General features: G+C 45.7%; 1 protein-coding gene and 1 long non-coding RNA gene across 5 annotated transcripts; one reads left to right on the forward strand and one right to left on the reverse strand.

Annotated features, from left to right (window-relative positions):
- Positions 1 to 736: 736 nt before the first annotated feature.
- pnpla8 (patatin-like phospholipase domain containing 8) lies at positions 737 to 4,678 on the reverse strand. The gene is made up of 9 exons (XM_049761481.2): positions 4,556 to 4,678; positions 3,039 to 3,794; positions 2,821 to 2,970; positions 2,476 to 2,627; positions 2,319 to 2,413; positions 2,082 to 2,253; positions 1,966 to 2,023; positions 1,495 to 1,885; positions 737 to 1,431 (listed from the first exon to the last, which is right to left on the reverse strand). Exons 2-9 carry the CDS (start codon positions 3,777 to 3,779, stop codon positions 1,157 to 1,159), a joined length of 2,034 nt encoding a protein of 677 aa, XP_049617438.1. The 5' UTR covers positions 3,780 to 3,794; positions 4,556 to 4,678; the 3' UTR covers positions 737 to 1,156.
- Positions 4,679 to 5,870: 1,192 nt separating this feature from the next.
- On the forward strand, positions 5,871 to 12,285 carry LOC125992447 (uncharacterized). 4 transcript variants are annotated; one of them, XR_007489634.2, is made up of 7 exons: positions 5,879 to 6,005; positions 6,077 to 6,102; positions 6,183 to 6,210; positions 6,831 to 6,942; positions 7,802 to 8,744; positions 8,810 to 9,998; positions 11,611 to 12,285. It is a non-coding gene; the product is annotated as an uncharacterized lncRNA (long non-coding RNA). The 4 variants fall into 4 exon arrangements; XR_007489633.2 differs by having other exon boundaries at positions 5,871 to 6,005; positions 6,183 to 6,942; XR_007489638.2 differs by lacking the exon at positions 6,183 to 6,210.
- The last annotated feature ends 1,347 nt before the right edge of the window (positions 12,286 to 13,632 follow it).

Raw genomic sequence — 13,632 nt, forward strand, 5'->3', positions numbered from 1 at the left:
CTTGAGCAACATTACCGTGCAAAACCTCTGGTGTGCTGACAGCGGTGTTTCGTGACGCCGAGTCTCCCATTCAACGACATTCTCAAGCTTCCACGTACGATAGAGATCGTCGTTTACAAGATGGCAAACTAAACAGTGGACTTTGGAACCAGTCTGTGTGTATTAGACTATATTAGGCTAAGCCAACTTTGACATCGACCAGACATTTGCTCTTGAATTGTTATCGTTTAGTTTTACACCTCCGGCTTCCCTTGTGACACAGAAACTCAAAATATCAATCTTAAAATATACTATAATCTGTTTTGATTTGTAGTACTCAACATTTTTTTCTTTGTGGTTAGCAATAGTAAATAAACTGTATTAAGCTAAATAAGCAATTTTGTATTGAAGGCAAATGAGAGAGCAAAAATTGATAAAACATAATTGGAGCAGTTGCTAGGGAACACTGTGAGACAATTCTATTTTTTTTTTTTTTCTCACTACAGTGAAAAGCGGAGGAGGGAGACAGACGGCCAAGAAAGGAATGTGCGGGAATGTAACTTTGTCACGCCTCGTCATGTAAACACAGGAGTGAGAGCGTCCGGATCAATCTCACCTTCACCCAGTTTGTCTCCCATAGCCCGAATGAAGTCCAATGTTGATTTTATGATTCTAAATTACTGTCATATACTTCGAAACGCATTCCAAATTAATCTACTCCCCCCCCCCCCTGAAAAAATCAAAAATACACAGTGACTCACTTGAATCCGATCATTTTTATGATTTCCACTGTACATGCGCACCGGCGTACCATTTCTGATAAAACGATGCTAAAATTTGTGATTGAAGTAAAAATCTTCAATTATCAAACAAACTCCCCAAAAATGATTGCGAATACTGCAAAATATTGGAAAGAAATGCCTAAAAGTGCAATATTTAAATAAACAGCACCTCAAATATTGGTTACATGCTAATCACGATGACATCATCTTGTGCAATTTTTGTCGCTTAATATATTCAAGTCATTATTTCAAGAATATTTATATTTTCATTAAAAAAAATCCATCTAATCATAATAGTGGCTATGTTAAAATCATTTTTCAAATTGTGAAAGAATGTAAACAATTTATGACTAAACTGTCTACATGCTAACAATTTTTTCTTCTTACCAGACTAGTTAGAGTTTGGAGGTGAAATGGGGGCCCTCGTACATGTCCGCCTTAAGCTTGGCCCACTCGGACAGTCTCTGGACAGCGCTTTTCTGCTGAGTCAGCACGCTGGCCGCCTTGCGTAGCTTAGCGTCATTGCGCTCTAGGTAGCGTTCGCCCTCGCCCATCAGGAAATTCAGCTTGTCCACGCGGCTCTCGTTCAGCGGCACGTCTTCGCTCATGTAAGGGTTGAAGCGGAAGTAGGTGTCTGGAGGTAGGAGGGCGTCCAGCATGGCGTGCACCTCTAAAAAAAAACATTTAGAATGTGTTTCCAAAATGGCTGATGTATGATTTTGGCCCACGGTACCTTCTGTGTCTGTGGCGCTGCTGATGACGTTGGTGAGCTTGGCTTTGAGGCTAGTGTGGGTGGTGCCGTTCTTCCCCACCACCTCGTGCCGTCCGGTGCCAAGAGAGAGCACGCATTGCAGCGGCGTGTTGGGCCAGAGACATTTGCACTCGTGGATGGCCAACGCCGTGGGGTTGTTGATCAAGAGACCTCCGTCCTGATGGAGATCTTTCCCAAGGACGTATTCCTGGAAGTAACCTGGAGCAGCAGACGACGCCCGGATGGCTTGCCACATTTTATATTTGCAGTCTCCTAGGTAGTGCGACCTCACGCCTGGCATCAGCCTGTAGTTCCTGAACACAAAGGCCTTCAGTGGAAGGCCCCTGTTCACCAGCGTGCTCACTGCTGACACCTTGTGGACAAATAGCATATAGAGAGTTTTTTAAAAATATTTTAGAGGTGGTTAGTGTTTTTTTTTTCCATCTGTCTTACTTTGGGACAGTTTGGATCTCTGGAAGTCTCGATCATGCACCCCTCACCCATACGTTCCCTAAAAAAAAAGAAATATATTTAGTGTGAGCAAAATTAAAATTATTACTATAACTCACTTGAGGATGGTCTCCCAGATTTCACTGTCGTAGAAAGCGTGGCTCCAGCCCATCTTGACAGCCCCGACGATGACATTCTGCTTGAAGACGTCCGAGCCCAACTTCCTGTACATCTGCTCGCACTCTTCCAGGGGGATCTGAAAAATCCCCAGCATGAACGCCAGGATGGCACCTAAAAGCAAACAAAGGTCAGTTTTGCTAAGGCGAGATGAAATTCTTTACATGAAGGCGGAATACCCGTGCTGACTCCGCAGATGTAGTCGAAGAGTTGGTGGACTCGTTTTCCCGTCAGGTTCTCCAGTTTGAGGAGGGTCTGCAGGGCCAGTAGTCCTCTATTTACAAAAAGCAACACATCAACAAAGGAGAACATTTTGGGCAGGATTTTTTTTCATACCTTGTCCCGCCTCCATCTATGGACAGGACCCGGACTCCTCTACCTTTCACAGGATCAGTGTAACCGACCAGAGCTAGTGACTCTCTCACAGCAGCCTGAAAATGGAGGTCTGCAGCCTGACGTAATCGTAGCAAGCATGGGATAGCTTTTTCCTGGAAAAACCAACAAAAATAGTTTGGAGTCAAATCAAGAATCATGTGGTGTACCACAAGGTTCAATTTTAGGGCCTCTATTATTTTCATTTAATTTTTGTTTTGCATTACACATTAGCTAGGTGACTTCCATTAGATGAGGAAAGTCCTAAGCAAAATCACTAAAAACAATTTCAAAATGATTCCTGCTCACCTTGATGGCCACGCCTCGCGTTTCAGGGAACTCCAGGAGGTGACAGCTGAGCTCCTCCACTCGACTTGTGAGGAGCTGGATGTCGTTGACCCTCTGAAGGCCTTTCACAAGCGATCGGGTCCTGTTGTCAACACTCACCCTGGCTATTATCTGGAAAGGAATACAAGATGCATCAAGAAGATAATCCTGCGCTAAACATTTGACATTCTCTTGATTACCTTCTCCCTTTGAGCCAAAAGTTGTTTCTGCTTAGCTTCATCTGCTTTCGGATCTTCACTCGCCGCCTCCTTCACAGAAGCTTCTACTACTGGGACCTTGTCAACGCTTTTGGCGTCTCCTCGGAATTTGGGAACCAGCGGAGCGATGTAGTTCCCCACAAAAGCTTGAACACTCGGACGAGGGTAGGACAGATAGTGGGTGAAGCCTTTTTTGGGGGAGCTGGGTCGAACTGGACCGGATGCAGCTGTGCTTTCTGTTGAGGGGGAGTCTGATGGAGGTTTAGCTTTAGGGTGACTGAGGTCTCCTGATGGAGGCGTGGCAGCAAGTGCATCGATGCTCTTGGAGGCTGCAGCTGGAGATGAAACTGGTTTGTGATTGCGTTCCTCTTCCTCCCCTTGACTACTCATACCAAAGTAACTGTTGATGTGCTGGTCTAAAGTCTTGTAGGTCTCGTCCATGTTAGTTGGCTTGGAGTTCTTGAAGGTCTTTTCTGCAGCTTGCTCTTTGTTCTCATCTTCTGCTTCACATTTTTCACCATCTGCATCTTCTACGGTGGCTTTGGTAGGCAGCGAGACATCCGGCTGAGTCGATGAGACCTTCTGGGCTTTCATCAGAAGCTTTTCAGCATGGTCGCTATCCACCACAGGGTTGCCAGGCTTGAAACGGGAGAACTTGGAGATGATGTCCGTGCTTCCTACTGCCTTGGAGACGCTGTCTAGAGTGATCCTGATCCGCGACATGCGTCTTCTGGCTCCCTGGGAACAAAAGTGGAGAGAACATCATTCCCATCCCAGCGAAACACACCGAGTTGTTGTTGCAATACACGAGACACCAATAGGGGGCTCTGTCACATTTCTAAAGATCTTTGTAGTCATGGAAACAGACCAAGCAAAAGAAATCCATCCACTGACAAAAACCTCTGACAAAATGGATGATCATAGTCCACGATCTCGACTTAATTTACCGGTGGAGTTAAGTGGACTTGTCCAAATGCTGCGGGAGAAAGAACGGGACCCATACGAAGACCACATCAAGTGGATCGCAGCCAAAGACTTCACCGTGGAAGTTGGCAAAGAGAAGATTGCAGAGTATATTCGGACATGGGGATTGAAACCGCCCTGGATTTATAGTCTGGACTACCTCTGCTCGACAGAAGATGAACTTCAAACCTACTACCACTACCGGGCGCGCTTCAGCACTCCGTCCGCGCAGAAGCCCATTCAGGGAACAGCGAGCGTCTATTTTGCAGTTTCAATCTCCAAAATTGGATCGCAAAGTGAACCTGTGGATGTCCACTTTGTGGTGGAGTCTCATCGGTTTGCACACACGCCGGGGAGGATCCCCTTTGCTGTAAAGTGGCTGGTGGACATTATTGAGAAGAAGACTATTTTCAGAAAAGCAATTCTAGTTTGACACCGCAGAGACATGTCAACACTGAATGGAAACGCATAAGTGTCCAAAAGACGCATTGACAAACGTCAAATTACGCACACGATTTGCAATTATCGGCAATTACCTGATGAAACGAGAAGGAAAATCATTCATTCGGTGCTCTGCAGCTAGCGACGTTAGCGCTACTCGATAACAGGAAAAAAAACAACAGGAAACTACGCAAGAAACGCCGCTTCCTTTGTAACAAAAAAAAATCCAAATTAAAGTTGTTAAAAACAACGATAATAATAATAAAGCGTAGGATGGGTTCATCCCGAATTTAAATCTAACAAATTTATATATATTTAGACGTATCATATTTCTATAGTATATGCGCGACAATAATAGTTGCATATTATAGTGTAACGTGAAGCAAAATAACACGTGATAAATTACATTATAATGCATTACACCTAACATGCATAATGCAGAGTATGAAAAAATTGAATTATAATTGATAAATGAAGATTCGATACGCATCAAACAATTATTTGAATTAATATCTGGTTTAACCTACATGGTAGACATCTCCAGTTGTTGTTCCTCTTTGATTCGAACTGTTTTGATGACATATTTCTGCGTAATCGAGCAATGCGCGGCATCGCTATATTGATGGAAGAAGCGGAAAAAAAGCGATTACGTAAGAGCAGGTTGAGCGCATCAAACTATTCCGACCGAAACGTCACTTGCTGCTCCTTTAAAACAAATCATTATGTCATCGAGAACGACGAGCAACAAAAAACAGATCATTATGTCATCGAGAATGACGTGGATAAAAGTGTTTTTTTTAATGCACAATGCAAGTTAGTAACTTAATATGGTTGAGTGTTTTTTTTTTTAATTTTATATCATGCTTTGGGTGGCTGCCAAAGACTTCACAGTGGAAGTTGGCAAAGAACAGATTGCAGAGTTTATTCTAACGTGGAATTTGGATCCAAGATGGATTTACAGTTTGGACTTTGTCTACTGCACTGAAGATGAGGACACGATCTCCTACCATTACCTGGCGAACTTTAGCACCCCATCACCGCAGATGCCCATCCCCACCGCGGCTGGAGTCTACTTCGTGATGGACGTCCCCAAAGTTGAAGCGCAAACGGATCCCATCGATGTGCACTTTGTGGTGGAGTCCAACAGACTGAAGCACACACCTGGGAGGACAGTGTTCACGGAGCAGTGGCTGTTGGACATTATCAAATGCAAGATTGCGACCAGTGAATCAATGCGCAAATTAAACTGACGGAAAAAAAACTTGTTTGAAAATCATTTATTTGATATGACTCAAGAATTGTCTCTGTGCAACGGTGTCGTGATTTCTTTGCAACGTACAGTCCGAAGCAACCCTTTCCACAGTAGTCACCATGACAGGTGACCACCTGGTGGCGCCAGTGTGCTTAAGCACCGTTGGACGATCAGGAGAAGAAGATTTGAATTGACAGATGTGACGTCAGGTCTTTAGTTGAATTGAAGACAGGTGTGCTCAAGGGAGTTATCAAATGGCGGTGCCATCGAGCGCGCGGCGGGCGGTTTCTGAGGTAAGCTGGTATACGAGCAAATGTTTGTCGTCTCTTGCCGTTTTTCACGACGGGCGCCATGTTTGTTGCAGGATTTTCGAGCTCAAGGGGAGTTGAGGTAAATTGTAAGCCGCAGGCAATCTCGCTCGCGAGCAAATGTTTGCCGTTTCTTACGATGCCGTTTATTCTTTCTTGCAGGATTTTCGCTGTCTAGGGAGTGTTTGAGGTTCGCGCACGGCACGCCACAATCGACTTTGCGTCGCGTCGTTGCGCGTTATGGTCGTTTTGCCGCGACAGTATTTCAAATGTCTATTGCGGGTTTTTTTTTTTGTTTTTTAATGCTGGCCAACATTTTTTCATTCGTTTGTTTGTTGAAGGTTTGGAAATGACGCCGCCAATAAGCGGGTGTTTGTCTGCCTATAGGAAATGTTAGTTTGACTATAGTCAATTAAACAATTCTGTATTTTATATTATGCGTGTGCCATTTCCGTGTTATGCAAACTGATGAATGTAACGAATTTGTTACGTCATGTCCAAATCAGACCAAATCTATTCAAAGATGGCGCCCGCCCGCGTTTCGTTACGCAACAAACATTTGCACGCGCTATTTTCTCCCGTTTTCGACGCCGCAAACCTGGATCATCTGTTCAATGTGAGGAGAGTTGATGGATGATCAAATTAAAATGATTTATAATTCAGATAAATTTATTATAACCCACTACAATATGATTATATATTTTTTTCAAATATAAAACTCTACCTAGTGTAATTGTTGCAAAAATATCATGCCATTGGCACTCTACTTGTTGTCTATTTTTGTTGCAATAATTTGTTTGTCTTTTGTAGCGCTAAAAAAAGGCTGCCCAGCCAGCATCCTTCTATACAAAGCAAGCAGGAGGCTCTTGAGGAGCCATTTCAGTGATGTTGAGGACACTGAGGAAGACTAGTCCTAAATCAGGTGAAAACCTGTTTTTGTAAAGTTTCAGCTTCCAACACACAATTACCGTATTTTCCGGACTATAAGTCGCTCCGGAGTATAAGTCGCACCAGCCATAAAATGCCCCAAAAAGTGAAAAAAACATATATAAGTCGCTCCGGAGTATAAGTCGCATTTTGGGGGGCAATTTATTCGACAAAATCCCACACCAAAAACAGTCATGAACGAGCAACAACAGGATAAACAATAGCAACAACAGGCTAAACGATAGGTATGCTAACGTGACAAATACAAACAAAGAGCTGAGAACGGGCCTGACGTAACATAGAGTGATTAAGGACAACTATTACATGAATAACATGTTTATAAAACCATCGGTGTCACTCCAATTCATTAAATAGCAACAACAGGCTAAACGATAGGTATGCTAACGTGACAAACACAAACAAAGAGCTGAGAACGGGCCAAATAATAATAAATAATAATAATAAATATAAGAGGAGCAAAAATAGAGCAAGTGTACATACAGCAGACAGTAGACTTGGATATGGTGCTTTAAAGTGTTAATTGCTTTATTTGATGTTTTCTCTATTTTTTATGTTTTGAATATGTTCAAGATAAAGATATAAAAGCATGTGAAGTGATCAACTATACTAAAAATAACATGGGAAGTGGTCAACTATACTTGTAAGTAAGTGATGTCTTAATGCTCCAGTAAAAATTTGTGAAATAAAACATATATAAGTCGCTCCTGAGTATAAGTCGCCCCCCCACCCAAACTATGAAAAAAAGCGCGACTTATAGTCCGGAAATTACGGTAATGGCTGTGTGTGTCGAGTTTTAGCTTCCCAGCACACAATTAATGTCTGTGTTTTTGCAGGCTGCAAGAGGAGCCGAATGGGAAAAGTATGACGGCCTATCCAAAGGCGCAATGGCCTATCCAAAGACACAATGGCCTATCCAAAGGAACAATGGCCTATCCAAAGGACCAATGGCCTATCCATAGGAGCAATGCCATATCCAAAGGAGCAATGCCATATCAAGTCAAGAATCAAGCAGCGTGCTGCAAAAGTCGACATGTGTGCGGATCATGTGCCCAGGAGGGGGCAGTGTGGTTGCCTTTGGTTATGGGTGCACGACGGAAAGGTTGCAGCTGTGGACAGTGTTTGGGGGTCTGATAGTTGGTCTTGCTTAAGAGGTGTGCTGTGGTTGAGGTTGTGGCTTATCTGGATCCAGCGTTGTCAGCGTTGTCTTGTGCTTGGTTGCCATTGATGGCTCAGTTGGGGGAGGACGTGGTCACGTGGATGGACACAAAACTAAACTTTGACGTGGAGCCGAATGTCCAATTTTGCCATATGACTTGTACCATTGTGTGTCTTTTTCTAACCTGCCACTGTCGTACTTGCTGCGTTCTTTGTCCTTGCCCTCGTAGGTCGGCGTTGGAGCGAGCCGATCCCGAATGTCCAATTTTGCAATATGATTTGTAGCATTGTCTTTTTCTAACCTACCACTGTTGCGCTTCATCTAACCCTAACGTACCACTGTGGTACTTGCCTTCTTTGTTCTCCCCTAGGTGTAGGGCAGCGTTGGAGCGAGCCTGTAACATTGGGTCTTTTTCTAACCTACCACTGTCGCGCTTGATCTCAGCCTAACCTATCACTGTGCGTCCTTTGTTCTCTAAGTGTAGGGCGGCGTTGGAGAGAGCCAGTCCACGAGGAAGACGTAATGTTGCGAGCAGCGCCCAACTCATTGCATGTTCTGCCTTTTGCAGGCTGCACCCCACCTGGCGACGGTCACCAAGAGTAGCTAGCGGTGTTGATCAAGTAAGCAAGTGACCTACAACTTGGGGTGCGCTTTGAGTTTCTGACATTTGTTTCTGTTTCTGTAGATGGCGACCGGGACACCACACTATCTGATCAGAGGTGGACGGACCGCTGTGGCATCGCTCTGAAGTCGCAGAGTTTTGAGGGAGACCTGCTTCCCTGGAGGCGTCGACCTGCGCAGCTTCAACGTGTGAAATGCATTTTTTTTTTTTTAAATTCACACCAGCGGTGTCCAAATGTCTGTTTGAGGGCTGCATACTGAAACAAAATGAGAATTCTTTGACACAAATCAATCATGGAATTTTGTGCTGCTGCTACAAAACGGTGTGTTCATTCGTGCGGTGTGTTGATAAAGTTGGCCCGAGGCTGCCATTTGGACACCAATGGTGACGTGTGTCGGGCTGCACGTGTATTGGAAAACTGCCATATGGTGGTCTGGGTTATTGACATGAACTTCAAGAAAGGAAAGATTTTCTCTTTTAATGGGGAAAATGAAACACGTTTTGTTGCCTAACTATTTGTAATGAGTTTAGAAGATGACAAGTCATTGATGCAAGTTAAAGTGAACTGATCAAACTGATCTCATTGGGATCAAATAGTTCATCTCCATCCCAGATTTTTGTGCAGCTTTGCTCAATGCAACGGTCTGGCCCAATACTGCCATATCACTGATTTTCCAATATGTTGTGCAACCCTGATTGAGTGCCAAACGCGCAGCGACGGCAAGCGCAAGCGACCGCGCAAGCGACCGCGCAAGCGACCGCAAGCGCAAGCGACGGCAAGCGCAAGCGACGGCAAGCGCAAGCGACCGCGCAAGCGCAAGCGACCGCGCAGCGACGGCAAGCCCAAGCCACCGCGCAGCGACGGCACGCGCAAGCGACGGCACGCGCAAGCGACGGCACGCGCAAGCGACGGCACGCGCAAGCGACGGCACGCGCAAGCGAGACTTTTGTGCTTGTCTTGCAAGGTGTAAGAGAAGCTGCACGAAATGAAGAGCCGGCGGACGGAGGCCACCAGTCCCGGGATTGACCAGCGGAGCCTCCGCAAAGAACTGACCAAGGCTGGCCAGAGGCGGTGACATGGCAATCCAATATGCAAGGGTAGTGGACACACTTGTTGGTTTTAATTTTATTTCCTTATTTTTCTGCCTTTCAGAGGGCACCGGATGGGACGAGCGCCTGCCTTTCAGGATTGCCGAGGTAGCGGATGGGACAAGTGCCTGCACAGAGAGGGACCGGAGCGCAAGACCAGAGGGTAATAATAATAATAAACTTTGCGACGGCAAGCGCAAGCGACCGCGCAAGCGACCGCGCAAGCGACCGCGCAGCGACGGCAAGCGCAAGCGACCGCGCAGCGACGGCAAGCGCAAGCGACCGCGCAGCGACGGCAAGCGACGGCAAGCGCAAGCGACGGCGCAGCGAGACTTTTGTGCTTGTGTCTTGCAAGGTGGAAGAGAAGCTGCACGAAACCAAGGGCCGGCGGACGGAGGCCACCAGACCGGTGAGCGGGGTGCAAAGGAAGGAATCACCCAAAGCAAGCAGTCGCCAAGTGATGAAGAGGAGCCTGATGCATGACTGGCCAAGGCTGGCCAGAGGTGGTGACATGGCAATCAAATCAAATAAAATATATACACACTTGTTGGTTTTAATTTGATGTCCGTATTTGCCTGCCTTTCAGGGTTGCCGGGGGGGCCAGCGGATGGGACGAGCGCCAGCCTGCACCCAGAGGGACTGGACCGGACCGTGAGACCAGAGGCGAGGTAATGAGTACGCCGACAGAAGCGAAGCGCATGCAACTGAGTGCTGTTTGTCTTTCTGCACTTGTGCGAGGTGGAAGACGAGTCCAACACCGGCCGGAGTAGACTGATGGGTGCAGATGCAGCCAGCATTTCGGGGGAGTATGACTTTGTTTTTTCTTTTGTGCTTTCCCTGCCCCTGTCTGTTTGAATAGGGTAACTAGTAGCACGCACGAGCATTTGGGTTGCTGTGACCCTGTAGATACGAATCGGCAAAGTAGACACCCCCTCCCTCCCCTCCTCTCTCTCTCGCTCTCTCTCTCGCTCTCTCTCGCTCTCTTTCTCCAATGCGCCCGGCAGTACCTGCATGGCCTGGTGCACTCAGGGTGGAACGTGGCTATACCTTGCCCTTTGTGGAATAACAGGGTATAATGTCTGCCTGCCTGGGTCCCAGTGTCGTCGACGGTGTCGAGGACAAGGAGATTCTCCGTGACGCTCTCTGTGACGTCACGTTTTCCTTTTTTTCCTCCCCCTCTAGGGGCCAAGCCAGCTCTCCTCAGGGGGAACTGGCCGGTTGTGCTTTAGTGCGCACCAAAGCCTCATCTAGTCTCCTCTCTCCCTCCCTCCCTCCCTTTTTGTAAGGGGTTAAACATTTCATAACCCGGATCGCTCCAATGCGGGAGGGCCGTATGAGACGTGCGCCAGCCCGTGCGTGCCGCTAGTTACCTGATTCAAACTTACCTTAGTCAAGGTCGCTAGTGGAAATGTTCCTCTTGCCAAAACCACCACAATATGTCTGCCATTCAGGATTGCCGAGGTAGCGGATGGGACGAGTGCCTGCACAGAGATGGACCGGAGCGCAAGACCAGAGGGTAATAATGATCAACTTTATTTGTATAGCACCTTTCATACAAGAATTACATTACAACAATTAAGGAAATTATAAGCATTGAATGCTTCACATAGGAACAGACAGAAAAAGAGCATGAACACGTTAAAACAAAAACATGAATCTATGCATACACAATCAATAAAGTGAGCTTAAAATAGCAGCAAGCTTTAATAGATAGGTCATGAGTATGTCCACAGAAATGAACCGCATGCAACTGAATGCCGTTTTTCCTTTTGCAGTTGCGCGAGGCGGAGGATGAGTCCAAACGTCGAATACCGGCCGGGAGAGGAACCCGTCCATCGGCAGACCTTCGCCCGTGATGAGCGGCCGACGGACGGGTGCGGCTGCGGCGAGGGCAAAGCGCCCAGCCAGCATTTAAGGAGAGTATGACTGTTTTTCCTTTTGTGCCTGCTTTCTTTCTTTCCCTCCCTCCCTCCACTTTTTCCACTGGGTGTGCACACTGGCCGTCTGCATGAGGCCTCTTTCTTTCTCAGCGCTGCGTCATTTTGCAATATTGTTTTATTGTTGTGTTTTTTTAATCCATGAAGTGAACTGTTTGTACTTTGTGTGTGCGTGTACCTCTGAACCTGAATTAAACTGTGAACTGAATTCAAGTGGTCCATTTTAAACATTGCCATGTGCAGTCTATCGTGCATAATCAGAGTTAAATGACAACATGGAATCATTTGAGACATTCTCAATGATAAGGCAATTCTGAAGTTAGTCTCAAACCAAATTGTCTTGTTAAATATGCAGTGTCAGGCTTTTTATTTTTTTTAACTACACAAAGAAAAGCTGTATGCATTCTAAATTGTTGACAAAAGCCAAGTAGCCCGACACCCATAGATGCAATCGACAAGTGTACAAAGGGTGTCTGTTGCCATCAATAAGTCTTTGGCAACCCTGCTTTAAAATGGCCACTGAACTCAGTCTTGCTTCATGTTGGTGCATTTTTCTGAACGAGTGAAAGTCTTTATTTTAATCAAGTCTGAGGCTTGTTTTGAAATGTCATGCATCATGTGGGCATTCTTGTGAATAAAATCAACAGTGGTGTTTTCTTCCTGTTGGTGGTCTTGTAAATAAAGTCAACTTTGGTGTCAGTCATCATTCGCGATGTGCCTCAATCGATGGTGCATCTCTTGAATGTGAAACTTGTTGCATGTTTTGTTACAGGGCTTGATGTCTTCATTGGCTGTCTACAAAAAAGGCTGTTTCTGTACAGTCCAGGTTGCTGCTCAAGTCAATTGAATTTGTAAACATGGCATGTAACTTCCAGGACCTTAGCTTTCAATTCAAAGCAGAGTTGCGTAAGTACACGGCCAGCCTCTGTACATGTACTGGGTGGTACCACCCAGTTCAGAGTAAAGTAAAGGCCAGAGTGGTCTTATTGTTTGACCTTCTGCCCTCTGGGAAGAGGTACAGGAGCCTGGGCTCCCGCCCCACCAGACTCTCCAATAGCTTCATTCTCTAGGCTGTTAGGACCCTGAACTTGCTCTCCCGTTCTGCTGCACTTTTGCGCTATTCTGGATTGTCTGCTGTATGCTCACTTGCTCCTTTTTGGTCTTATTTATTTGTTGTGTTATTTATTCAGCACACTGTTTACTTGATTGTCTATTGTGTGCCATGTCTTGTCACCGTGGGATAGCGGGAAACGGAATTTCGGGTTCTTTGTGTCTTTGGCATGTGAAGAAATTGACAATAAAGCTTACTTGGACTTTGAGTTTGATTCATACCGGCATCCTTATGAAATTGACCATATCAGACAGGCTAGATGAATTCCAAGTGCTACCACCTAGTGGCAGCATATTTGCCTCAACCTGTCTGATGCTGGGTCAATGCGATGCATTTTCCGTTGTTTTGCCCAAAGCAACCTAATACACAATATTTGCCTCAACCTGTCTGACGCTCCATTGAACTGTATGCAATAGTTTTTAACTTGAAACAACTACATTACAAATGATAGGCGTCCTAATTAGACAGCTGGGTCAATGTGACCCGTCTTTTGCAGTTTGTTTTGCCCAAAGCCACCTAACAAATACGCACTGTAGGTACTGCCGCTATCTCGCCAGTGTGCATGCCTCTAAAATGTACAAAGCAATCAAATTCATTTGCATAGTAAACTTCAAAACCACATGCTAAAATAATTCATGTGATGCAGAAAGTCTTCTTCTGTAGCTTGCTATGATTTGCCAATTTGAGCGATGACGTATCCGGACCCGAGGCTGGGGGTTGCCCGTCCATGTGCCTAATCGCTCGGGCAT

Source organism: Syngnathus scovelli, chromosome 22, assembly GCF_024217435.2.
Source record: "Syngnathus scovelli strain Florida chromosome 22, RoL_Ssco_1.2, whole genome shotgun sequence".
NCBI lineage: Eukaryota > Metazoa > Chordata > Actinopteri > Syngnathiformes > Syngnathidae > Syngnathus > Syngnathus scovelli.

Excerpts from the sequence above, each read along its gene's own strand:
- pnpla8 (XM_049761481.2), bottom strand. The coding sequence starts at position 3,779 with ATGTCGCGGATCAGGATCACTCTAGACAGCGTCTCCAAGGCAGTAGGA. Across the intron at positions 1,886-1,965 it reads GAGATCCAAACTGTCCCAAA|GTGTCAGCAGTGAGCACGCT; the intron begins GTAAGACAGATG and ends TTTGTCCACAAG. Across the intron at positions 1,432-1,494 it reads CAGCGCCACAGACACAGAAG|AGGTGCACGCCATGCTGGAC; the intron begins GTACCGTGGGCC and ends GTTTTTTTTTAG.